General features: G+C 45.0%; 1 protein-coding gene across 3 annotated transcripts; it reads left to right on the forward strand.

The window, feature by feature from the left end:
• The first annotated feature begins 155 nt into the window (after positions 1-155).
• On the forward strand, positions 156-27909 carry HGFAC (HGF activator). 3 transcript variants are annotated; one of them, XM_070756998.1, is made up of 12 exons: positions 156-353; positions 4280-4343; positions 6353-6475; positions 7514-7645; positions 8324-8440; positions 10257-10422; positions 11793-11878; positions 17117-17372; positions 18427-18566; positions 23176-23316; positions 25092-25240; positions 26043-27909. In XM_070756998.1, exons 1-12 carry the CDS (start codon positions 285-287, stop codon positions 26211-26213), a joined length of 1614 nt encoding a protein of 537 aa, XP_070613099.1. In that variant the 5' UTR covers positions 156-284; the 3' UTR covers positions 26214-27909. The 3 variants fall into 3 exon arrangements, 2 of the variants coding, with proteins under 2 accessions (XP_070613099.1, XP_070613100.1); XR_011559576.1 differs by lacking the exons at positions 25092-25240; positions 26043-27909 and adding an exon at positions 23901-24881 and having other exon boundaries at positions 213-353; positions 23176-23642; XM_070756999.1 differs by lacking the exon at positions 6353-6475 and having other exon boundaries at positions 213-353.

Consider the following 27909-nt stretch of genomic DNA (forward strand, 5'->3'; position numbering starts at 1 on the left):
TTCTGCAAATATTGACCCTCCCCTTGTCAATGAACCAGCCTTTCTCTTCAACCTGGCTTTGGCTTCAATTTCTCTTCCAACGACCGGTACTCGAGAAGGTGAATTATTAACCGTCACGGAAGCAGTTGCAGGAATTAAAACACTTATCCTAAAACGACTCGAATTTGCATACGTCCCAATGTTGGTTTGACATCGATCCTTCAGCATTGAGATTCTCCAGAAAAAAATTCAAGATAGTTTGGTACTTTTTAAAAAAGAAAAGGGAGAGAAATTAGTGAAACACAATGAAAATCTTCATTTTTTCCATCATGCTTGTTCTGGTTTCGGGACTGAGGAATTCTACTATTGGGCCGGTAAGTGTATGTGTGTTTGTTTGTTTGTGTGTGTGTGTGTGTGTGTGAATCTGCTTGCTTTTAACATTTTCCTGGCTATGGACAAGAAATCAAAAATTAATACTAGCTACAATGTACGAAGAGAACTGGTACAAAATGTTGTATAAGTGGCATAGAACACCATTATAAATAGCTAAAATAGATAAAAATCATTCACCTAAATGTTAGAAATGTAGGAAAGAGAATGGTTCTTATTACCATGTGGCGGTTTTGCAACAAGACAAACATATTCTGGAACAGAGTTCAAAAATGGTTAGAGGAGATACTGGAAAAGAAAATTGAAAAAAAAGCGGAATTATTTTTACTGGGAATAACCCATGAAAGAATGCTTGGCTGCATAGCTGGAGGTATAACAAGCAGGAAGAGGGAGATTGTGATCTCGCTGGTGAGACCACATTTGGAATACTGTGTCCAGTTCTGGAGACCTCACCTACAAAAAGATATTGATCAAATTGAATGGGTTCAAACACGGGCTACAAAAATGGTGGAAGGTCTTAAGGATAAAACTTATCAGGAAAAACTTCATGAACTCAGTCTGTATAGCCTGGAGGACAGAAGGGAAAGGGGGGACACGATTGAAACATTTAAATATGTTAAGGGATTCAATAAGGTTCAAGAGGGAAGCGTTTTTAATAGGAAAGTGAACACAAGAACAAGGGGGCACAATCTGAGGTTAGTTGGGGGAAAGATCAGAAGCAACGTGAGAAAATATTTGACTGAAAGGGTAGTAGATGCTTGGAACAAACTTCCAGCAGACGTGGTTGGTAAATCCACAGTAACTGAATTTGTTTGTTTGTTTATTTATTTATCTATCTATCCATCCATCCATCCATCCATCCATCCATCTATTTATTTATTTATTTATTTATTAGATTTATATGCCGCCCTTCTCCGTAGACTCGGGGCGGAATTGAAACATGCCTGGGATAAACATATATCCATCCTAAGATAAAATACAGGAAATAGTATAAGGGCAGAGTAGATGGACTGGAAGGTTTCCTCTGCCATCAATCTTCTATGTTTCTAAGATACAAAAGATCTTAATTGTGCACATAACAATTGCGGCGAGATTAATTTTTGCGCAACAGTGGAAAAGTGAAAACATACCAACTGAAGATGAATTATAAGAAAAAAATTATGACCTGTGAAGAAATGGACAAATTAACAATGGAAATAAAAGATAAAGATGAATTGGAATACAGTGTTCCCTCGATTTTCACGGGGGATGCATTTCCAAGACCGCCCGCGAAAGTCGAATTTCCGCAAAGTAGAGATGCGGAAGTAAATACATCATTTTTGGCTATGGACAGTATCACAAGCCTTCCCTTAACACTTTAAACCCCTAAATTACCATTTCCCATTCCCTTAACAACCATTTACTCACCATTATTACTGGTACTCACCATTGAATAAGACATTTAGTGATCCTGATATTTATAAACATAAATATTTATTAACAATAATTTTTTTTTGTTATTTATTTGCAAACATTATTAGTTTGGTGATGACATATGACATCATTGGGTGGGCAAAACCGTGGTATAGGAAAAAAACCGCAAAGTATTTTTTAATTAATATTTTTTGAAAAACCGTGGTATAGGTTATTCGCGAAGTTCGAACCAGCGAAAATCGAGGGAACACTGTACTACCAAAACTGATTTTTCTTTTTTTTAACAGGGGAAGGGAAAAAATTAAAAGTTTGGAAAATCGGTTTCAGAGTACAGGTCTTTATCCTGGGAATCCCCCTCTCCCCCCCCCTTCTGTCCCAATTGCTTTGATGACGTGATGGATGATCGATTGACCAACCCAAGCAGAGAGAGAGAGAATAACAGGCCTCAGAGAGAGAGACAGCAGGAACAAGTCGAGCGATTTTTTTCTCTCGCTCCAACCTGCCGGTGTCTTCGCTTTCCCCCTTGTCCCTTTAATGCAGAACCATCTTTCTATTAAATTTATTTTTATTTTATTTATTTATTTAATTGGATTTCCAGGCCGCCCTTCTCCAGCGGAGTCAGGGTGGCTTACACAATAAACAAGACCTTGCACCCTCACACCGTAAAAGACCTTGGAATATTCATATTGAATGACTGAAGTGCAACAACATCGCCAAAAAGGCTTCAAGAGTTGTTAAACTCATGCTACGTAGCTTCAACTCCGGTAATCTCACACTATCAACCAGAGGATACAAAACTTTCGCCACACTAATCCTCGAATACAGCTCATCTGTCTGGAACCCACTCCGCATTTCGGACATAAACACTCTAGAAAACGTCCAGAGATACTTTACTAGAAGAGCCCTCCACTACCCCACTTACGCAACTAGACTCACAATCCTAGCTTTAGAAAGCTTAGAACTACGGCGCCTTAAACACGACCTAAGCATAGCCCATAAAATCATCTGCTACAATGCCAACAACTGCTTCAGCTTCAACCACGAGCACACAACAAACTTAAAGTAAACCGCTCCAAATTCAACTGCAGGAAATACGACTTTAGTAACCAAGTAGTTGATGCATGGAACTCACTACCAGACTCTGTAGTATCATCAACTAATCCCCAAAACTTTAGCCTTTAGCTCCATTGTGATTGTAAGACAAGGACCAGGGATGGGCCAGGGGCCAAAACGGTGGGAAACGCCATTCCGGTAGCAGAAATGGCACGTGTAACATAGCTCCATTATGGCTGCACATACATACGATTCCGGTAAAAATTACCACCTTTTTTACTTACCTGATTTTTGCTATTTTGGGGTTTTTTGTTTCAGCGCATTCACGGAAGCAAAAAAAAAGTCAGAAATTGTGCGTCCTCGAATGAGATTTGGGTTCTGCGCATGCGCAGAAGCGAAATTCTGTGCCTTGCACATGCGCCCGTTCCCAGCCCATTCCGGTGGCATCGGGAATGGTGGCCCATCGCTGACAAGGACTATGTGTATTTACCTACCAATCTCAATTTTAGAGAGAGCAAGAGACAGAGGATGGGTTTGCTAAAAAAGAAAAAAAGTCAACGATTGACACCATTTACTTTGATAAATTGCTTCTTCAAAATAAATGTGAATTTGCACAAAGATGGAAGGAAATGGATGTCACTAAAGAAGAGGAGGTAATCAGGAAAATTATAGAATATGGAGAGCTGGAGATGATGAGGCGTTTGAACAATCAAGAAGAATCAGAATTTTATAAAATTTGGGAAAGGGTTTATACTTGGTTGAATAAAAAAAATGCCTAATGAATTATAAAAATAGTTGAGTTTATCATTCTAAAATGTTTTCAAATAGAGAAATAGTTGAATGTATCATTCTAAAATGTTTTCAAATAGAGAAAAATAGAGGACAGAAGGAAAAGGGGGGACATGATCGAAACATTTAAATATATTAAAGGGTTAAATAAGGTCCAGGAGGGAAGTGTTTTTAATAGGAAAGTGAACACAAGAACAAGGGGACACAATCTGAAGTTAGTTGGGGGAAAGATCAAAAGCAACATGAGAAAATATTATTTTACTGAAAGAGTAGTAGATCCTTGGAACAAACTTCCAGCAGACGTGGTAGATAAATCCACAGTAACTGAATTTAAACATGTATCCATCCTAAGATAAAATACAGAAAATAGTATAAGGGCAGACTAGATGGACCATGAGGTCTTTTTCTGCCGTCAGACTTCTATGTTTCTATGTTTCTAAATGTAATAGATATTTTTAATTCCTCTGAATTGATCCAATTAGCAATAGTTTTTCCTTTCTGTATTATGAAGACTTCTATTTTGAGTGGAGCAATTGTAGCTCCCTTTTATGTTATGTGTTTTGTTTGGTTTTCTTTGTTTGTGATGTTTTGTGTTTTTTTGAAAAATAATAAAAATAAAATAAAATAAATAAATGTGAATTTCTATTACTCCTAGGAGGAAATAACAGCGGGCGTTAAGACGACAGCCGAACCCGAGTATGAAGTTGATCAACAACAAGGTGCCAAAAATAATGATGTGGAACAATCCAGCCAGAATTTAATCCTTTATTCGCTTACACACAATAGACAGAATTTTGCCGGACTAAACTCTTGCTATTCTTTTCCTGATAGAAATACCCCAAGAAATGCAAGGGAGTGGATTTTCTGACTCTTTCCTCTGCCTCCTATGTAGCTCTGTGCTGAGTTGCCTCTTTTCGCCTTCTTCCGTTTCCCCTTTCTGCTTTTCCCCCTTCTCTTCCCTATCCTATCCTAGCCTTTCCCGTTCATTTTCACTTTCACTTATCTACCTCCCCCTTACCTATCTCCTCCTTCCCTTCATCTTTTCCTTCGTCTTTTCCTTTCCTTTCCCTTCCCTTCTTTTCGTCTTTCCCTACCTTCCCCTTTGCTTCCCTTCCCTTCCTTTCACTTTCACCTTACTTTCACTTTCACCTTCACCTTACTTTCACTTTCACTTTTATTTTCACTTACCTACCTATCCCTTCCCCTTTCTTTTCCCTTTCCCTTTGTCTTTCCGTTCCCTGCCTTCCTCTTTGCTTCTGTTCTGCCTGCTCTCTGCACGAGCCTCTAATTAAATGCAAAGATAGCAAAAACAGACACACACGTGTGAAAAGTCAAGAATACTTTCTTTATCCACAGAAAAGCAAAACCCCCTTTTTGTAGTCAAAGGGCTCACTTTCAAAGCAAACAGAGTTGAATGCAGTGAAAAAACAAACTCAAAGCAATTAACAAGTAGCTTTGAAGTCGTCACAGCTACTCTCCTTCAGACGTTGTCCAACTCACACGTTTAACAATGATTTACGTTCAGAATCCTGATATCAAAGCACAGAGTCCTTGGAGAATCCGGAGAATCAAGCCACAATCCACTATCACAAATAGATAATCTTCCACACTGAGAGGCCAGAATGCTGCCCATTTAACAGCAGCCCTAATTCGTTGAACCACACCCAACCACAGGTGAACTCTCTTATCTTGTAATACCTATGTAGATGCTCTCTCCTATTCATGGCCCTTTGCATACATGCGTCTATAACTGCTTCTTCGTCAAAGTCCAGTGAAGATAAGGAGGAGGATGAATGGCTGTCCTAATCGGCTGTCTGCCATGACCCCCTCTGAGGGTCCCATTTCAGTCACTCCCTGCTTCCAATGATACTTTGCTGTCCGAAGCAGTTGGCAGTAAGACAGGCCTTTGATTTATTGGATTTATATATTGTTTTATTGGATTTATATGCCGCCCCTCTCCGCAAACTCGGGGTGGCATACAACTTTGACACTGGGACGATTCACCCACATTCACCCCCACAGTCCTTGGGGCAGGAGCTGGCCCAGAGCCAACCACAACAGCTTCCCTTTCATTCCCTCCCCTTTACCTTCACCTTCATTTTCACTTTCACTTACCTCCCTCCCCCTTCCCTTTCCTTCCCTTTGCTTCCCTTCCCTTCTCTTCCCTTTGCCTTTCTTTTCCCTTCCCCTTCTCCTTCCTTTTTCCCTTTCCCTTCCCTTCCCTCCTTCTTAATACCTTCCTTTATTCTTCTTTAATCCAAGATTTGTACAGTTTCTGCTATGTCAAAAATATAAACTTCCTCTAACAAGTAAACATTATTTAAAAGAGAAAGAAGAGAGGTAGAATTGTCCTGGCAAGGAGACGCCTGGAGAGAAAATAGTCTCTCCAGGCGTCTCCTTGCCATTAAACATGCCTGGGATAAACATATATCCATCCTAAGATAAAATACAGAAAATAGTATAAGGGCAGACTATATGGACCATGAGGTCTTTTTCTGCCATCAGTCTTCTATGTTTCTATGTTTCTATAGTCAAGGGACCTCCCAGACAGAGGAGACCAATGCGGTGAATCACCATCCCAAAGGAGATCTCTCTCCCGGGCCTCGAAGGTCTGATCTGGGCTTGGTGTCCCATAAGAATCTCGGTTCCTTTCATGCTGCTCCTCGACATATGGGGCAGTCAGCTGTGGCCTTTCTTGATTTTCTCTTTGACCCCTTTTGCTGTGTAGATGTTTGCCACGACTGCGGGTGTAACCCTTGTAGAAATGGGGGCACATGTTTCAGGGAATGTGACCAATGTTCTCGACGCTGCGTCTGTCCTCAAGAATTCACGGGGACGCAGTGTGAAGTTGGTAAGCTGAATCTCAAACTTAGTTTTTATTTTGAAAAGGGTTGGAATTTTTGAGGGGGGAAAAACAAGACATTTTGCTTCTCATCCTGGAAGCTTTATCATTGGATGCTGTGGGAGATGGACAGTCGTGGACATTTGGTTAGCAGAAATTCTCCACTGGGCCTATGACAATTTCCCGCAGGCAACTCACCCTGGCCAATAACCTAAAATATCTCACAATGGCCAACACACCATGGCCCACTCACTATAGCCAACACCCATAGCCAACTCACCATGGCCAACACCCCATAGCCAATTCCCCATGGCCAACACACCATGACCAACTCACCATGGCGGACACACCATGGGCAAGACTCATAGCCAATGCACCATGGCCAACACCCATAGTTGATTCACCATGGCCAACACCCTTAGTCAATTCACCATGGCCAACTTACCATGACCAGCACCCATAGCTAACTCACCATGGCCAACATACCAGGGCCAATTCACCATGGCAAACACACTATGGCCAACGCATAATGGCCAACACCCATAGCCAACTCAGCATGGCCAGCTCACCATAGTGAACTTACTATGGCCAGCACCCATAGTAAACTCACTATGGCCAACTCACCACGGCCAACATACACAGCATATAAATCCAATTAAATCATAAACCATAACCAACGCACCATTGCCCACACTCCATGGCTAATTCACCATGGCCAACATCCATAGCCAACTCATTCTAACCAACTTACCATGGCCAGCTTTCCATGGCCAGCCAGCCATGCCAACTCTCCATCCACAACCAACTCTCTGAGGGACAGGAGTTATATTAATATCACAGAAATGTTGGACTGGAATTGTAAAAGAAAGGACAAAAATGGAGGGACAGAAGAAAATAGAAATGGCAAACATTAAGACATGTGTTAAATTTATTTTAAATGATTATACACTGTATATGAATTGTTAAATTATCACACAGTGGCAATCCAGCTCTGATTGCAGAAATTGCAGTCTAGGCTGAAGGCTTTGATGCTTTCCTCCATTACAGCGAAATGCTTTGATGAAATTCTGTATGAACACTTTGAGATTGGGGCCACCTGGGCCAGAATCGACCGAGGCTCCGTACACGCCTGCACCTGTGTTAATGGGACCATCGACTGTCATCTGGAAGTGGATACAGGTATTGCGGGGAAATCTCCATTGGAGGTGGGGGCGGGGGTCTCCAACCTTGGCAACTTTAAGGCCTGTGGACTACAACCCCCAGCTGGCGGAGGAATTCTGGAAGTTGAAGTCTGCAAGTCTTAAAAGTTGCCGTGTTTGGAGACCCCTGCACTAGCCCCCCTGCTCATTTGAGGCATTTGGAAGAGTCCAATTAATCAGAATACAGCTGGAAGGGATGTTGGAGGCCTCCGGGTCCAGCCCTCTGCTTCTTAGGAGACGGAGGGAGGGAGGATGAAGGAAAGAAGAAAGAAAGAAAGAAAGAAAGAAAAGAAAGGAGGGAGGGAGGGAGGGAGGGAGGTGAGAGAAAGGATGGAAGGAAGGAAGGAAGAAAAGAAGAAAGAAAGAAAGAAAGAAGAGGAGAAGAGAGGAGAGAAAGAAGGGAGAGAAAAAGGAAGGAATGAAGGAAGGAGGAAGGGAGAGAAAAAGGAAGGAATGAAGGAAGGAGGAAGGAAGGAAAGGAGGAAAGAAAGAAAGGTAAAAAGAAAGAAAGAAGAAAGGGAGGGTGAGAGGAAGGAAGGAAGGAAGGAAAATCATCCACAGGAAGAATGCCAGGTCAACTCTTGTGTTGTGTATTTGATCATGAAAATGTCAGTTTCAAGGCCCGCCTCCCATGCCTGTGCTTGGCTCTACCCCCCAGGCTGTCCATCCGACTCCTGCCTGTCCCAGGGCAGCAGCTCTTGCAGGAGGACCCTCTTCTCTGACACGACCGTCTGTGTGTGCAACCACCAATACCGAGGGAGACATTGCAACCTGGGTGAGCCCCCTCCTCCCTCCCTCCAATTGTAATCGGAAGTGAAAAGTTGTGTCCTATTGGGTTGGTTTTATTCTCTTGCGGTGCTGCTGGCCCTCGACTTACAACCTGGACTTACGCAGGCAACGTTTCTATGGTTAAGGGAGAGGGTTGCGAAGCGGGTTTTCACCCCGTTGCATGGCTTTTCTTGCCACCGTCGCTAAGTGAATCCCGGCTGTCGGTAAATTAGGAACACGATTGTTAGGTGAATCCAGCTCCCCCCTTTTTGAGGCTGCAAAAGGAGATCACGTCTCTCTCTCTCACACACACAGAAGAAATTTTGACGGTTGTAAATATGAACCAGTGGCCGAATGTCATAATTTGGAGCATGTGACTGTAGGAATGCAGTAACAATTGTCACTGTGAAAAACGGTCCTAACAGTCACATTTTTCGATGCCGTTGTAACTTTGAACGGTCACTAAATTAACTACTACATGTCGTGGACTACCTGGACTAGAGTGGATTCCTCCTGGTTCAGACTGGTTCGCCAGAACTGTTAGTGACCCATTGGTAATGTGACAATGACATCACATATCCGTTTCAGTCGCTGCTGGTCCACAAATGCCACCATCGCATTGGCCAACACCCATGGCCAACACAACATGACCAACACCCATAGCCAGCTCACAACAGCCAACGTGAACTCCGATACACTTCCACCTGCGACTTTCCGCCTCCAAATCCATCTTCTCCATTTGAATTTTATTTACATCTCAGTTCGATGTCATTTCCCAGTTCTGATACCTTCCCACATCAAACAAGTGACTGTCGAGTCTCTCCTTAAAAACCTCTGGTGATGAAGCACCCACAACTTCTATAAATAACATCCATTCCATTGGTTAATTGTCCTCACCGTTAGAAAGTTTCTCCTCAATTCCAGGTTGTTTCTCTCCTTGATTAATTTCCACCCATTGTTTCTTGTCTTGCCTTCCGGCGCTCTGGAATAACTGACACCATGGATCAATTTAGTAAAACTACTGCCTGTTCTGTCGGGCTCTCTGGTAGACTCCTCCCAAAAATGCAGAGATACAATTTCAGACACACACACGTTTGAAAATTCAAAACAATGTTCTTTATAATGAAAATTCACTTAAACTAAGCCCTCTTTTGGTATAGCAAAAAGCACTTGTCTCCAAACAAACTGGTAATTTGCACAAGTCCCTTATCAGTTCTGTGATACTTAGCTTGCAGCTGTGAGGCAACTCACAGTCCTTCTTCTTTCACAAAGTGAAACACACTTTGCCCTGGTTTAGTTTCAAAGCGGGGGGAAATCAGCACACAAAGGTCAAAGTCAGTAAAGCAGTCAGGAAACACAACGATCAGATAATCCTCAACAATGGTCAAACCCACAGGCTGCTATTTATAGCAGCCTCACTAATTACCACAGCCCCACCCAACCACAGGTGGCCTCGTTTTCTTTGATAATAATCTCTCAGTTGTTGTTGCCTATGCATCGCTCTCTGCATGCGTGGCTGTATCATTAACTCTTGTTCCGAATCCAAGGAGGAGCTAGAGAATTGATCTCCTTCTGAGCTGTCTGCCCCACTCTCCTCCTCCCTGTCACTCCTGTCTTCTTGGTCAGAGGAGCCTTCATCAGCAGATTCCACCAGGGGCAAAACAGGCCTGCAGCATGTGGATGTCTCCCCCACATCCACAGTCCTTGGGGCAGGAGCTGGACCAGAGCTAACCACAACACTACCTGGGACTTTATTAAGGAGAGTCTGATGGGTTTTTGTTTTTGGCACTGACTTTAATCTTTTGCCTTTCCTTCTTGATCAGTTCCAAGTCAAAGCTGTTACAGGGGTAATGCTAACAGTTACCTGGGCCTGGCCAAGAAGACCAGTTTTGGAGAGGATTGTCTCCCATGGACCTCCGACCTCTTGTCCTATGACGACCGACAAACAAACATGGTGCAACTGGGACTGGGCTCACATTCCTACTGCCGGTAAGATGCCAGAGGCGTAACTCCTTGGTAAGAACAGTTTGGTGTAGGCGTGTAGGGAGATACTCAATCATCCAGGTCATAGTTCTTTCTATCCTGACCCCTGTTACGAACGAATCAAAACACACCATTTGAATGAACTTAATTTAATCAATGAACCACTGCAAATAATGGGCTTAGTAGTGGAGACACACACACAAATCAAAAAATCAATCCTTTCTGGCAAAAAAAAGGTCAGCAGCTAATTAATCTTCATTAGTAGCTGGCGTTAAGTTCAGACAGTCTTAACTCAAAGCAATGCAGTTAGTTCTTATTATCTCACATAATGTCCAAGGGCTTGGCAAAATGCCCAGGAGTCTTCCTGAAGAAGCAATCCAAGGCAGACAAACAGAGTAGAGATTTTCACGAGACGACCACGACAGACACACGTCTCAACTATAATCCTGCAGCCTTACATCTGCCTCTGCTTTCTTAAGTAGACTAGGGGAGTGGCCAATGAGTCCCCAGTCTTACTCCCGAGGAGACTTCCTCTGGAGTAACCACTCCTGTCTCTTGACAGCTCTGCGGACTCGTGCATCAAGAAGAGGAGAAGCCTCTTTTTCCTCATCGCTGCTATGAGGTGCTGGAGGTCCAAAGCCCCTGGCTGAAACATGGTTTCACTTCTCATCCAAGCCAAGCTGAGCATTCTCAGCCAAGTGAAGCATGGCTGGCTAGGGGATTCTGGGAGTTGAAGTCCACAGGCCTTAAGACACCCCTGCTGTATATAGTATAATCGGTTTACAAGCTCCTTAAATTTGCCTCCATGGACCAAGGAGGGTGATTGTGGCAAGTGAGGCAAAGAGTGAGAAGGGAGAGAAAACAAAGAGGAGAGAGAATCAATTTGAGTGATTTCAGACCTGAAGCACAACTTAGGATGGCCCCCAGAGAGGAGGAATACAAGGAGGGTCCCACAAAGCCATCCCAGATGATGAAGATGTCCCTCATGAATAGCTAGGTTCTCCTAAACACCCAGGAGCCACCATGGAATACTTTCCCTGCCCTTCTCTCTGACATTAGCAAATTCTAAGCAATGTTCCCTCTAAACTGCGCAACCGCGCAGCTGCGCAGCCGCACATATCATGAGAGAATGCCGCATGACAGTTTCCAACTGCTGGGCAATATTTTCTAATATCGGAGGCTGCATGCCTGCGCGAATGCCGTGCAGCAGTTTCCAATTGCCACACGCCATTTTCTAACATTAGAGGAACCATTGATTCTAAGTCCAATCCACATTTGAAGAGCATGCTCCTAGCAAAACCAGAACAAATTGAACCTGGAATTCAATCAGTTTCTCAAAGAGTTAATTTCTTCACTTTTCCCCCCAAACAACTTAGAAACCCAGATGTCGATGAACAACCGTGGTGTTATTTCATTAAGGATGGCACACTGTCTTGGGGATACTGCAATGTCTCCCCATGCCGTAAGTAACTTGTAAACTGCAGGATTCAGCTTGGATTGCATCATGAAATTAGTCCAAGAATGGACAGAAGTGTTCTTAAGAAAAATGTATGTATATATACACCAGGGTGATTCGACACAAAAATATGTAACCCTTCCCTGGTGCAGAGCTGAAGGGATTGGATACTGTAGCCTAGAGGATAATTCTCTGCCTTACAAGGCAAAGGTTGCAGATTCAAGTCCCAGTGGGGATTATGGCTAGCTGATGAAGCCAAAATAAGGCTGAAATAGATATATCCTAGTCTCCCTTAACTTTCAAATTCAGCAAAAAACAACAACATGTGATCGCCTGAGAACAAGGACAGAAACACCAGCCTGAAGATGACGAGTGAGACCTCGTCGAAACGTCGCCAGAAATTTCCAAATCCTACACGGGAAGAAACCCGAGTATACCAAGACCGTCATACCTGTACCCGGCAGTTAATTTATTCATAGCCGACAACTATATTCTGTATGATTCAAACGTTTTTAGCTGAAATTTTAAAATTAAGGGAGACTAGGATGGTACCATTTCGTCCTTGTTCTGGCCTCATCAGCTAGCCACACCCTTCCTTACTGGGATTCGATCTGGCAGCCTCTGCCTTGTAAGGCAGAGAGTTAGCAGTTGAGCCACCAGACCTTGATCCCTCCAGCTCTGTACCAGGGAGGGGCTATATGTTTTTTTTAATGTCGGATCACCCTGGTATATTGAAGGAACGTCACAGCTCCTTTTTGCCTCTAGGCCCAACCCAGGACCATTTCAAGGCAGTTAATTTATTAATAGCCGACAACTATATTCTGTATGATAAAAAAAAACATATAGCCCCTCCCTGGTACAGAGCTGGAGGGATCAAGGTCTGGTGGCTCAACTGCTAGCTCTCTGCCTTACAAGGCAGAGGCTGCCAGATCGAATCCCAGTAAGGAAGGGTGTGGCTAGCTGATGAGGCCAGAACAAGGCCGAAATGGTACCATCCTAGTCTCCCTTAATTTTAAAATTTCAGCTAAAAACATTTGATACATATATATATGTCACATGTTTTTGTTTGTTGTTTTTTTGCTGAATTTGAAAATTAAGGGAGACTAGGATAGATCTATTTCGGCCTTATTTTGGCCTCATCAGCTAGCCATACCCACTGGGACTTGAACCTGCAACCTTTGCCTTGTAAGGCAGAGAATTATCCTCTAGGCTACAGTATCCAATCCCTTCAGCTCTGCACCAGGGAAGGGTTACATATTTTTGTGTTGAATCACCCTAGTGTATTGAAGGAACATCACAGCTCCTTATTTGCCTCTCGGCCCAACCCAGGGCCATTTCCAAGGCAGTTAATTTTATTGATAGCCGACAATTCTATCTGTATGTGTCACGTGTGGTTTTTTTTTGCTGAATTTGAAAATTAAGGGAGACTAGGATAGATATATATATGTCACATGTTATTTATATATATATATAAAAAACGAGTTATCAATCCTGGCACCCATACTGGGAAACCTAAATCTGAATTTCCCACCCAGTTAAAAGTTCACATCTCTTGTCCCCCCTCCCTCCCCAAACCTGTCACATTGCCCACTCACGATTGTGCCGGCGTGGCCAGTCCTCCTTCTGCTTCCGCCCAGGTGTGTGGGCATAGGATGGCCTTGAACCACTGGAAAGAATGCTTTGTGGCTGCATGTGTTATGAAAATCACCCCTCCCAAGTTCCCATCAACATCAGGCCTTCTATAGATAGTGTGGCAAGCCGTTGATTTATCACGTTGATATCATTTATCAACTTCTGCATTACGGCTACCACTGAGCCTGAAATTTCTGTTAGGAAGTGAGTTCGGCCCCATTTTACGTCTATTCCGGCTTATTGTTGCAACTTGGATCGTTGCACATGTTAAGGGAATAACCTGGTTGGTAAGTGAATCGGGCTTCACAATTGACTTTTCCCGTCTAGAAGGTCACAAAAAGGGATTGCGGAGCTCTGGGACATAGCAAACGGTCATAAAAATGAACCTGTTGCCAAGCGTCTGAATTTTGATCATGTGCCCATTGCCTAAGTCTCTTTTTTCAGTGCCGTGGTAACTTTGGTCACTAAATGAACCATTATACATCGAGGACTGCCTGTATGACAGAAGGCTTATCAAGGACAGGGTCCTCCCTTCTAGAATAATCTAGAACAGTGATGGTGAACCTATGGCATGGGTGCCAAGGGTGGCATGTGGAGCCATATCTGCTGGCACGCGAGCCGTTGCCCTAGCTCAGCTCCAATGTGCATGTGTGTGCTGACCAGCTGATTTTTAGCTCTGGGAGGATGTTTTTGACTTCCAGAGAGTCTCTGGGGAGGGAGGACATTTTTACCCTCTCCTGGCTCCAGGGAAGCCCCTGGAGCCTGGAGTCTACTGGGCCCAACAGAAGTTGGGAAACAGGCCATTTCTGGCCTCCAGAGGCCCTGTAGGGGGTGTGGGAAGCTGTTTTTGCCCTCCCCAGGCATTGAATTATGGGTGTGGACACTCGTGCATGCTCTTTTGGCACCCGAGGGAAAAAAAGGTTCGCCATCATTGATCTGGAATCTTATTCTAGAATAATAATTTAAAATAAGATCCGCTGTCCAGTTGTATGTGACTCTAGGGCCCAATGCTCATCTCCATTTCTAGGCCAAAGAAGCCAGCATTGTGTGAAGTCCTTTCCATGGTCATGTGGCCAGCATGGCTACACATCCAGGGGTCATGGAATGCTGTTACCTTCCCACCAAAGGGGTACCTATTGATCTACTTACATTTGCATGCTAAAGAGCCAGGGCTGAGATAAGGATGGGAGCTCACCCTGTCGCAATGATGAGATCCTACAGGTACAGTCAGGTACACAGAACTGGTAGAAAAATTTTGGTCAGGTTCGCAGAACCAGTAGAAAAAAATTGACTCCCCCCCTTCTGGGTGATGTTTTTCCTATCGCAGTAAATGAGGTTGAATGTGTATAAATTTTTTTTTATAAGTTTCTTTATTGTTTTCACAAATATTTATCACATGATTTGATCAGTTTTACAGATCTTAATCCACCTTCGTTACCTTTTGTGTATATCATTAATCCTTTTACATCTTACATTTGATAGTATACAATATACATTTATTTGTTTACTTCATTAATATAATACATTTTCTAGATAATAAAAAAGACATTTGCAAGGGTATCTGTTATTTATTCTGTTTGTACTAATACTTTGTATTGTATTATTTTTATGTTCTCTTTGAATGTGTATAATTTTAGAAGAGCTGTGCGTGCGTGCGTCCGTGTGTGTGTGTGTGTGTGTGTGTGTGTGCGTACATACACATACAGTTTATATAATAGATAATGTATATTTTTGTATGCCTGTGTGTAACATATATGTACACATATGGCATATATACATAGAATTAAATAGTATATTTTGGATGTTCAGTAACAGTCAATAGATAGGGAAATTGTATCCCTTTGAGGTGAGGAGAGGCCAGGCACCCTAACCCTAACCCTTGACTTGAGTGACGTCAAGTTGGCCACCTTTAAGCCAGTCACATGACCTTTAAGCCACTCCCAGTCCCATGATCATCAAGCCACTCCCACCTGGTCACATGGCCAGCAAGCCACACCCAAAAAATAAGCCATACCCACAGCGTGGTATCATAGTTCCCTCTAAGCTGAGCAGTGAGCAATCGCTCACTTAAAAATCATCATCAACTCAGAGTTTTCCAAACCTGCCCAGAAGCCGAGAGGGAAAGAGTGAGAGGGAAGGAGAGAGAGAGGAAGAGAGGAAGAGAGAGAAACAGATAGAAAAAAGAGAGGAAGGAAAAGAAAAAGAAAGAATGGGAGTAAGGAAGAGAGAAAGAAAATGAAAATCTAGTTTGAAACTAGCTCAACTATTTAAGTGGCATTTTGATATTGCTAGAGTTGCCCTATTATGAGCTCACTGTTATAGACACACAGTACAGTATTTTATTTTGAAATTCTCTGAGGCAAAACAGGGTTTTTTTGTTTGTTTGTTTATTTATTTATTTATTTATTATTTCTGTGCCGCCCAGTCCCGAAGGGACTGCCGCTCAGACACTATACTTTTCCGCCCCCCCCCCCAAAAAAAAATTAGAGGGAACACTGTGTGGTATTAAAACTTTTTGCAGCCCTTCACTGCCCTGTCGCCAGTGGTGGGACTTGAATAACTTAACAATCGGTTCTCTGGCTGGTAAGTGTGGCCAGTTGGTTATGTGACTTGGTTGGTGACATCACTCTTCACCCCCAGCTCCGCCTCCCAGCCGTTCGCCTCAAAGGCTGAGGTAGATGGCAGGCTAAAGTCTCTAACTAAAACGATGGCTTCGGCCTGACAGTAGGATTCAGCCGGTTGGGGCCTAATCCCACCACTGGCTGCCGCTGTCCCTGCCCCTGCCTGTTTTTCAGCCATTATTTTTGGCCACTTTTGGCTGGTTTTGGCCCATTTTAGGCCACTTGTGGGGGCTGCTTTCAGGCTGGTTTCAGCCTAGAAAATGGGCCAAAGTGACAAAAAAAACAAGTCCAGTTTTTGAGCCAGTTTTTGGTCATTTTGGGAGGTGGTTTTGGGGGCTTTTTCAGCCCATTTTTGGGGTGGTTTTGGCCCACAAAACAACCTGGAAAATGGCCCAAAGTGGCCAAAAAACCCCAGCTATCTTTTGGGCTGGTTTTGGACATCTTCTTTTGGGCTAGTTTTCAGGCCATTTTGGGGGCCTTTTTCAAACTGTTTTGCTGGGTTTTGGGGGGCATTTTGGGCCATTTTTGGCCCTTTTTGAAACCAGTTTTGGGGCCAATTTCAGGCTGGGCTTGGGGGTATTTTTGCCTTTTAAAAAAAGCCCAGAAAATGGGCAAAAGCGGCCCAAAAAAACATGCACATTTTCGAGCCAGTTTTGACCATTTGGGGGGATGGTTTGGGGACCTATTTTGGGGGCTTTTCCAGGCAATTTTTGGGATGCTTTTTGCCCAGAAAATAGGTTGATAAATGAGAACGGGCAGGGCCAGCCAGTGGCGGAATTTGCTGGTTTGCCGAACTATGCAGAATCCTAATGCCCGGTTTGCCCCCCTCTGCCTGTTGTGTGAACCCGGGCGGTCAGCTGTTAAGCTCAGCAACTTTCACCACTGAGCCATCATGCCTTCCCATCCCTCTTACGATAACATTCTGAAAAGTAAACAGAAGGAAAATCCAGTAAGAAAATAAAGAGATTCCTGATCCCCACACTTCTTTCAGAAACCTTGAACAGGGTACCGCTGCTGCCGCCACCAAACAGTTTTCCAGAAGGTGATGAGGTTGCCGCGGTCAAGAGGTCATGTGGAAGGAGACACAAAAAGCAGATGTTTCTAAGGCCCAGGATTGTGGGGGGATCTTCTGCCTTACCCGGATCCTACCCCTGGCTTGCCGCCATATACGTTGGCAGGAATTTCTGTGCCGGAAGCCTTATTCGCTCTTGCTGGCTGGTCACATCTGCCCATTGTTTTGCTAACAGGTAACTCCAGAACACCATCATCATTGTCCTTCTCCTCCTTCTTCTTCCCGACTTCCTCCTCCTTTCCATCTTTCACCTCCTCCTTGTCTACCTTCTCCTCCTCTTCTTCTTCCTCTTCTTCTTCCTTATTTCCCTCTTCCCCCTTCTCCTCCTCCTCTCTTCCTCTTCTTTTTCTTCTTCCTCTTGCTCATCCCCTTCTTCTCCCTTATTCCCCTCTTCCTCTTCTTCTTTTTCTTCTTCTTTCTCTAATTCCTCCTCTTCCTCCTCCTCCTTCTTCTTCTTCTTCCTCCTACTCCTCCCTCTTCTCCCTTATTTTCCCTCCTCCTCTTCCTCCTTCTTTCCCCCTTCCTTCTCCTTCTCCTCCTTTTCTTCCTCCCCATTTCTATTTCCCTATTCCTCCTCCTCCTTTCCCTCTTTGTCCTCCTCCTCCTCTTCTTCCCCCTTATTTCCCCCTTTCTCCTCCTCCTCCTTCTCCTCCTCTTCTTCTGCCTCTTCTTCTTCCTTATTTCCCTCCTCCTCCTCTTCCTCTTTTTTCTTCTTCTTTCTCTTCTTCCTCCTTCACTTCTTCTCCCTTATTTCCCCCTTCCTCCTCCTCCTCCTCCTCTTCCTGTCTCTGCTCCTGCTCACAGGGGCCTCCTCCAGTTAATCCAGTGAATGCACCATAGTAGTATGCAGAAGGATAACAAAAAAATGCCAGATGGCATCCCCAACCTTCCCCCCCCCAAAAAAAACCCTTTTCAACACATGCTGCATGGTTATGGTGGCCATCTTGATGTTTTGACCCCACCCTATGGCCATCTGCTCGCAGCCTTCTTCAGCTCCCAGAGTACTGAAGCAAGGAGGTAGGAGAAGTGTGGAGCCCCATCATGTCAGTACTTTCTGAGTTAGCCCCAGGGAAAATCTCTGCCCAGATGGAAAGCCTTGGATGTTGGAATTGGCATCCTCGCCATGGCCTTTGGCTGTGAGGAAGTTTGGATCGGGTATCAGCTGCCCAGAGGGTGAGATGAAAGCTGAGGATAGCGTACCATTAACAGGGCTTTCTTTTTTCCTTCAGCCCGCTGATCTCAACCGTCCATGTGATTTTGGGGCAACATTATTTTAACAAAACAACAGACATCACTCAGAAATTTCAGATAGAGAAGTACATCCTGTATCCGGACTACTCCGTGTTCAACCCAACTGAAAACGATATCGGTGAGCTCTTTTTCTTGCCTCTACTGCCACCTAAAGTAGTGGGCCCCAACCTTTCCGCTGCTTTCACAAATACAGCTTCGTGGGAGTGCGCAAGATGGCTGTGACCTGACACTGGGCCATGGCCTGGAGTTGGGGACCCCTGATGTAAAGACTAAATTTGATTTATTGGATCAACACTAGAGCAGAATAGGGTAGAGTAGAACAGAACAGAACAAAAAAAAAAGAACAGTACTATTCAACTTGATCAGGATAAAACAATAGACACAATCTATATAGATTTTTGTAAAGCCTTTGATTCAGTAATTCACAACAAACTACTTTTGAAACTAAAATCCTATGGCATTTCTGGACCACTACATGATTGGATAACCATGTTCCTGTCTAACAGGCAATAGGTGGTCAAAAGAGGAAGTGCCATATCAAATGTGAGCTGCTCCGAGTCCTCGGAGAGGGGCGACATACAAGTCTAATAAATAATAATTATTATTATATTATTAAATCCTGCTTCTGTCAAGAATGGTGTCCCTCAAGGCAGTGTTCTAGGACCAACACCGTACTCTACACAAACAATCTTTGTGATCATATTATAAGCAACTGTGCTCTCTTTGCAGATGATATTAAACTATTTAATACCGGAGACAATGCTGATAGCCTTTAAAAAGACCTTGACCATGTAGCAGAATTGTCAAACAACTGGTAACTTCAAATCTCAACCAACAAATGCTCTGTTTTACACATTGGCAAAAAAGAATCCGAACACAAAATACAAACTTGGAGGAAACAAACTTGTAGATGACCCTCACTTTGTCAAAGACCTTGGAGTACAGTGGTCCCTCGACTTGCGCGTTCTCGATTAGTGCGAAACGCTGCAACGCGGTTTTTCAAAAAATATTATTTAAAAAAATAAAATATTAAAAAATAATTTTTTTTTTATTCTGTTCCCTGAATGGAGACCGCCGGCCGCTCAATCGGGCCGGCAGGGAACAGAATGGAGCCTTCCGCGGCGGGGCTGGGGGAGCCGAGCCCAGCCCCGTGACATTCGCTTTCCTGCCACCCGCAGCCGAGTGATCGTGGGCTCCTTCGCAACCTCAGAGAGCTTCCTGGTTTTCGTGAGCTTTCATGCCCAGGAAGCTCTCCGAGGTTGCGAAGGAGCCCAGGATCACTCGGCTGCAGGAAAGCGAATGTCACGGGGCTGGGCTCGGCTCCCCCAGCCCCGCCGCGGAAGGCTCCATTCTGTTCCCTGAATGGAGACCGCCGGCCGCTCAATCGGGCCGGCAGGGAACAGAATGGAGCCTTCCGCGGCGGGGCTGGGGGAGCCGAGCCCAGCCCCGTGACATTCGCTTTCCTGCCACCCGCAGCCGAGTGATCGTGGGCTCCTTCGCAACCTCAGAGAGCTTCCTGGTTTTCGTGAGCTTTCATGCCCAGGAAGCTCTCCGAGGTTGCGAAGGAGCCCAGGATCACTCGGCTGCAGGAAAGCGAATGTCACGGGGCTGGGCTCGTCTCCCCCAGCCCCGCCGCGGAAGGCTCCATTCTGTTCCCTGAATGGAGACCGCCGGCCGCTCAATCGGGCCGGCAGGGAACAGAATGGAGCGTTCCGCGGCGGGGCTGCTATGGGGGGGGAGACGAGCCCAGCCCCGTGACATTCGTTTTCCTGCCGCCGGCAGCCGAGTGATCCTGGGCTCCTTCGCAACCTCGGAGAGCTTCCTGGGCATGAAAGCTCACAAAAACCAGGAAGCTCTCTGAGGTTGCGAAGGAGCCCACGATCACTCGGCTGCAAGCGGGAGGAAGGCGAATCCCACGGGGCTGGGCTCGGTTATCCCCCCGGCTCCCCTCCTACCAGCCCCGCCGCGGAAGGCTCCATTCTGTTCCCTGAATGGAGACCGCGGGCCGCTCAATCGGGCCGGCAGGGAACAGAATGGAGCGTTCCGCGGCGGGGCTGGGGGAGCCGAGCCCAGCCCCGTGACATTCGCTTTCCTGCCACCCGATTGAGCGGCCGGCGGTCTCCATTCAGGGAACAGAATGGAGCCTTCCGCGGCGGGGCTGGTAGGAGGGGAGCCGAGGGGATAACCGAGCCCAGCCCCGTGGGATTCGCCTTCCTCCCGCTTGCAGCCGAGTGATCGTGGGCTCCTTCGCAACCTCAGAGAGCTTCCTGGTTTTCGTGAGCTTTCATGCCCAGGAAGCTCTCCGAGGTTGCGAAGGTTACATCTTCCGCTGCCAGCCAGGCCATGCTGGCGGCAGCGGAACAATCGCTGGCTGTCAACTTTTCTTTTTAAAACTGGGCAGGAGCTGACTTGCCTCCCCAGTGCTAAAAAGAAAAGTTGACAGCCAGCGCTGCGAAACCGCCGAAACCGGAAGGGGCGAGGTGGGGGAGAACGGGAGGCTCAGCATTCCGTCAGCCGCAGCGCTGGCTGTCAACTTTTCTTTTTAAAACTGGGCAGGAGCTGACTTGCCTCCCCAGTGCTAAAAAGAAAAGTTGACAGCCAGCGCTGCGACTGACGGAATGCTGAGCCTCCCGTTCTCCCCCACCTCGCCCCTTCCGGTTTCGGCGTTCGGCAACGGAGTCCGGCGCTGGGGCCATGCGGGGCCGCTCATCCAGGGGGGCGTGGACTGGCAAGCGGCAAGCGGCAAGTGATCTGGCGGGAAGACCAAGGGAAGGTTCCTTCAGCCGCCCAACACCTGATCCGCTCCGCAGCGCGGCAGCAGCGAGGAGCCGAAGATGGGGTTTCCCCTTTGCCTTTACCCCATCTTCGGCTCCTCGCTGCTTCCGCGCTGCGGAGCAGATCAGCTGTTGGGCGGCTGAAGGAATCTTCCCTTGGTCTTCCCCGCCGCCCACACGCAAACTCCACCATCTGCGCATGTGCGGCCATGAAAAAAAATGGCGCACATGCGCAGATGGTGGTTTTACTTCCGCATCCAGTATAACGCGGAAATCGGTTAGCGCGGGAGGTCTTGGAACGTAACCCCCGCGTTAATCGAGAGATCACTGTACTCATATCCAATGACCTAAGTGCTAGAGCCCACTGTAACAACATTGCCAAAAAGGCACTAAGAGTTGCTAATCTAATCTTACGTAGCTTCTTCCCTGGCAATAGTACAATACACTGCTAACCAGAACTTACAAAACATTTGTTAGACCAATTCTAGAATACAGCTCACCTGTCTGGAATGCGCACTGATATCAGACATTAATATTATTGCGAGAGGCCAGAAATATTTCACAGGAAGAGTCCTTCACTCTTCCGCTCGCAACAGAACACCTTATTCCACCAGACTTGAAATACCGGGATTAGACAATTTACAACTATGTCGCCTCTGATCTGGTCTAAATGTTGTTCATAAAATCATATACCAAAATATCCTTCCTGTTAATGACTACTTCACCTTCAACTACAACAATACATGAACACGTAATAGATTCAAATGTAAACCACTCTAAACTCGACAACAGAAAATATGATTTCAGCAACAGTGATCAATGCATGGAATAGACTACCTGACTCTGTGGTTTCTTCCCCAAACCCTGTTCTGTCGGGCTCTCTGGTAGACTCCTCCGAAAAATTCACAGGTACAAATTTCAGACACACACACGTTTGAAAATTCAAAACAATGTTCTTTATAATGAAAATTCACTTAACCTAAGCCCTCTTTTGGTATAGCAAAGAGCACTCGTCTCCAAACAAACTGGTAATTTGTACAAGTCCCTTATCAGTTCTGTGATACTTAGCTTGCAGCTGTGAGGCAATTCACAGTCCTTCTTCTTTCACAAAGTGAAACACTCTTTACTCTGGTTTAGTTTCAAAGCGGGGAAAAATCAGCACACAAAAGGTCAAAGTCAGTAAAGCAGTCACGAAACACAATGATCAGATAATCCTCCACAATGGCCAAACCCACAAGCTGCTATTTATAGCAGCCTCACTAATTACCACAGCCCCACCCAACCACAGGTGGCCTCATTTTCTTTGATAATAATCTCTCAGTTGTTGTTGCCTATGCATCGCTCTCCACATGCGTGGCTGTATCATTAACTCTTGTTCTGAATCCAAGGAGGAGCTAGATAATTGATCTCCTTCTGAGCTGTCTGCCCCACTCTCCTCCTCCCTGTCACTCATGTCTTCTTGGTCAGAGGAGCCTTCATCAGCAGATTCCACCGGGGGCAAAACAGGCCTGCAGCATGTGGATGTCTCCCCCACATCCACAGTCCTTGGGGCAGGAGCTGGGCCAGAGCTAACCACAACAAACCCCAAAAACTTTAACCTTAGAGTGTCTACAGTCAACTCTCCCTGTTTCTAAGAGCTCTGTAAGGGGCGTGCATAAGCGCACCATTTTGCCTACCATCCTTGTCCTATTGTCCTTTTTTATCATTACTTTTTACTTATGAGATGTTTATACAAACTACTACTATCTTATACATGTTTGACAAATAAATAAATACATAAAATAAATAATTAAAATAAATAGTTAATACTGTTGAGCCAGTTACCACCTGTACTGTACCTGTGCATTTGGCTTTTCTGTAGCTTTGGTATAGAATAAGCACTGTGGGGCAGAAGGCAATCTAATGGTAATTCACTCCCTTACGCATTCAACCTGTTCTTCCTCTCTCTTGCAGTTTTAATTAAACTCAAGAGAGTCAATCAACACTGTGCTGTCAGATCCCGATTCGTTCACACCATATGCCTGCCGGAAGCTTCCATGTCCTTTCCAGACCATCACAAATGCCTTGTTGCCGGATGGGGATACTTGCAGGAAAGTAAGTAAGAGATGACCTTTGGGGAAGCTGGTCACTCCAAGGCCAGGAGTTCCAGCTGATGCTAGGACAATCTTGTTCAGGATGCCTGCACATCATACCCCATTTTTATATAGCTGATGTTTTCAACAGAGCCATAGTGGCACAGTGGTTAGAAGGTGGGATTGCAGGCAAACTCTGCCCACAGTCAGGGATTTCGATCCTGACCAGCTCAAGGTTGACTCAGCCTTCCGTCCTTCCAAGGTCGGTAAAATGAGGACCCAGATTGTTGAGAGAACAATATTAACTGTATAAACTGCTGAGAGAGGACTCTAAAGAACTGTGAAATGGTATACAGTGGTACCTCGACATACGAGTTTAATTCGTGCCAGAGCCGAGCTCGTATGTCGATCAATTTGTATCTCGAACGAATGCATTTAGATTTTGCTTTTCACATGGAGATAACTGGAAAAAAATGGAATTCTTGCGCCACCTAGTGGACGCTAGGCTCGTATCCCGAATTTGAGCTCGGGTGTCGAACAGAAATTTTGCTCACGTCTCAGCTCGTAATTTGGAATACTCGCATGTGGAGCAGCTCGTATCTAGAGGTACTACTGTATATCTAAATGCTATTGCTAGTCCTTCCTCCCTTCTTTGATGACCCTCTTGGGTGCTGAGGAGCCTGGGCTTCTTCCTGTTTCTGGAAGGAACCATCTAACAGACCAAGAAATAGGTACGAGGCAAGTGTGCAAAATGTGTGCACCGATCATACTATAGAACGTGGAGGTGGGAGGGCCATTTCTAATGATGTCTTACTGAAGCACTTGTGGAGAGTCTATAACAATTCACCATGGCCAACTTGCTACAGTCAACTTGCCATGGCCAACTCACCATGGCTATCTTGTCATGACAACTCACCATCGCCAATCGCCAATTTGTCTTGGCCAAATCACCATGGCCACCTCACCATGGCCATTTTTCCTTGGCCAAATCACCACAATCAACTCATCAGAGTCAATTTGCCATGACCAACACCCCACAGCAAACTTGCCATGGCTAAGTCATCACAGCCAACTGACCATGGCCAACATCATGGCCAACTTGTCATGGCCAACTTATCTTGGCCAACTCACCACAGCCAACTTGCTATAACCAACTCACCATTGCCAATTTGTCTTGGCCAACTGACCATCGCCAGTTTCCTTGGAGAACTCACCACAATCAACTCATCATGGCCAACTGGCCATGACCAACGCCCCACAGCCAACTTGTCATGGCCAACTCATCACAGCCAAGTGGCCGTGGCCAACTTGTCATGACCAATTTGCCTTGGCCAACTTGCTATGGCCAACTCATCATCGTCAATTTGCCTTCGCCAATTTCACCATGGCCAACTCACCACGGTGAATTTTCCTTGGCCAACTCACCACAATCAACTCATCACAGTCAACCCGCTATGAGTAAGCTCACCACGGCCAACTTGCTGTTGGAGATGAGGTACACTAATCTCAAAGAAATGGTGGAATACAATCCTTTTGAAAAAGATGCAAAAGAGGGACAAAATAAAAGATCAACATCAAAAATTAAAATAGTTTCTTTTTGTTTATTTTAAATAATTGAATTGTTAAATTGTCGTGCGATGAGTTGTCCCATGTGGCAAGTTGACAATGACAATTCTTGCAATGAGTTGTCTCATTCCCTTTGTGGGTGTCCTTCTACCACTTTGTCACAGAGCTAAAGCCTCTTTCAGACCCAACTGATTTTCCTCAGACTTATTTTCTTTCTTGACATTTGAGCAGATTCATCCAGATATTCCAACGTGGTGCAAGAAGCATTAATTCCGATTATCCCAGATTACAAGTGCCAAAACGTCGACGTCTATGGAGCTGAAATCAGCGAAAATATGTTCTGTGCTGGTTACCTCGATGGCAGGTCAGACGCTTGCCAGGTAATTAATCCTGTTGAGTTTCTGCAGGAATTAGCCACATGTGGATGTGACAGCATAAGATTGTGAGGCCATAGTGTGTGAGTGTGAGTGTGAGTGAGTGCGTGTGTGAGTGTGGATAGATAGATAGATAGGTAGGTAGGTAGGTAGATAGCTAGGTAGCTAGGAAGGTAGGAAGGTAGGAAGGAAGGAAGGTAGGTAGGTAGGTAGGTAGGTAGGTAGAGATACTTATGCATGTAAAAGAAAAATGTATACCGTAAATAAACTTAAAAAGTTACAAAAAAGAAAGAAAGAAAGAAAGAAGAAAAACAGGAAGGAAGGAACAAAGGAAGGAAGGAAGGAAGGAAAGAGAAAGAAGGAAGAAAGAAAGAAAGAAAAAAAGAAAGAAGAAAAACAGGAAGGAAGGAACAAAGGAAGGAAGGAAGGAAAGAGAAAGAAGGAAGAAAGAAAGAAGGAAGGAAGGAAAGAAAGAAAGAAAGAAAGAAAGAAGAAAAACAGGAAGGAAGGAACAAAGGAACAAAGGAAGGAAGGAAGGAAGGAAGGAAGGAAAGAGAAAGAAGGAAGAAATAAAGAAAGAAAGAAAGAAAGAAATCCAACCCTGAGAGGGAGGCAAGAGAAAGGATGGAAGGAAGGAAGAAAGAAAGAAAGAAAGAAAACACTGATTGGCTGAGATTTGTGACATTGCGTAGCTTATCCATTTACCACATAGCTGGCTGGAGAATTCTGGGAGTTGAAATCCACAAGTCTTAAAGTGGCCGAGTTTGAAGACCTCTGATTTATGTTCACGCTCTCCTCTTTGTCCCAGGGAGATTCAGGGGGACCCCTGGCTTGCGAAAGAGATGGAGCCTTCTACCTCTACGGAATCGTCAGTTGGGGTGATGGCTGTGGCAAACCCAAGAAACCAGGAGTCTACACCAGGGTAACCAACTACATCGATTGGATCAACCGGGAGATACAACGCCCGCTGAAAGGATAAGGACGGCTCCGTCAAGTGATTGATCCCCTTCTTGTGGGATCCATGGGACAAACTTCCCTAGTCGCTCTTGACAATACCAAACGCTCTTCGTACCAAACGTTTTCTTTTTCTGGCAGAACTAGGTGGGGAAAAAAGCAGACTCCAAAAATCCAAGATGTCCTCCAAGGAGATCAAGCCTTCCTGTTTCTGTGCTGTGCTGGGACTTGCCATCAGCAAAGGCCTGCCGTCTTCGGCGCTACCGGTGTGCCCTCTGAGGTTGTCACAGGCATGTGTGTGTCTGACGAGTGCGCAGGTGCCTGTCAGCATGAGATTTGGCATCTGCGCATGCACAGCAAGCAAAATCTTGTGTGAGGACAAACATCTTTACAAAATATTTTGGTTGGTGTGCATGCGCAGGTGCCAAACCTCGCGTCAGTGTCGGGGACTTGCAGTTGTGTACGCATCCCGAAAATCGCTATGGAATTTAGCCCCTTACCATTCCAGTAGCAGGCCATCACTGCTTGCCATTCTTCCTTTGGGATTTCTTCCTGATTTACGATTAACAGTGTAGGAGAGGGCAAGATGGGAGGGTCCTGTTATGGGTCAGAATAACAGAGTTAGAAGGGACCTTGGAGGTCTTCTATCCCAACCCCCTGCTCAGATGGGAAACCCTATGCCCGTGATAGCCTCTAGAGTGCAAAAAATGGCCAAATGGGCAAACCGGAAGTTCGGGAAAATAGACTTCCGGTTTGCCTGTTGTGCTGTTCCCACACTCTTGGGGGGACATGATCGAAACATTTAAATATATTAAAGGGTTAAATAAGGTCCAGGAGGGAAGTGTTTTTAATAGGAAAGTGAACACAAGAACAAGGGGACACAATCTGAAGTTAGTTGGGGGAAAGATCAAAAGCAATGTGAGGAAATATTATTTCACTGAAAGAGTAGTAGATCCTTGGAACAAACTTCCAGCAGACGTGGTTGGTAAATCCACAGTAACTGAATTTAAACATGCCTGGGGATAAACATATATCCATCCTAAGATAAAATACAGAAAATAGTATAAGGGCAGACTAGATGGACCATGAGGTGTTTTTCTGCCGTCAGTCTTCTATGTTTCTATGGGGCTTCGGGAAACTTCCCCGAAGCCTCCAGAGTGCAAAAAACAGCAGAACAGGCAAAACAGAAGTGTGTTTTTCTGAACTTCCGGTTTGCCCATTTGGCTGTTTTTTCACCATCCCAGGCTTTAGTGAGGCTTGTGTGCATGCAGGGGATGGGGGCACTGTGGGGGTGCACATGTGTAGGAGGGGACGGAATGGCTGTGAGCATGTGCGCGTGTGCTAGCACACACATGCACACCCTTTTTGGCACATGAACCAAAAATGTTCGCAATCACTATCCTATAATATTTCGGACACATTTTTGTCCAATCTCTTCTTAAAAACGTTTGTAGCATTCAAAAATCCTGGTGGCAAGTTGTTCCACTGATTAATTGTTCTCACTGCCAGGAAATTTCTCCTTAGTTCTAAGTTGCTTCTCTCCTTGGTTACTCAACTTAGGGACTTAAGCCAGGACAGACTCATAACCCAACAGAGAAAATGCCAGGAACAAATGTATCAAATTTAGGAGCATTTCTGCATAAATCAATGAAAAAGCTTTGTTTTGTTTTTTTAATGAAAAGGAATATAACAAATAAATCTTTGCCGAGCCATGTTACAAA

Source organism: Erythrolamprus reginae, chromosome 7, assembly GCF_031021105.1.
Source record: "Erythrolamprus reginae isolate rEryReg1 chromosome 7, rEryReg1.hap1, whole genome shotgun sequence".
Classification (NCBI taxonomy): domain Eukaryota; kingdom Metazoa; phylum Chordata; class Lepidosauria; order Squamata; family Dipsadidae; genus Erythrolamprus; species Erythrolamprus reginae.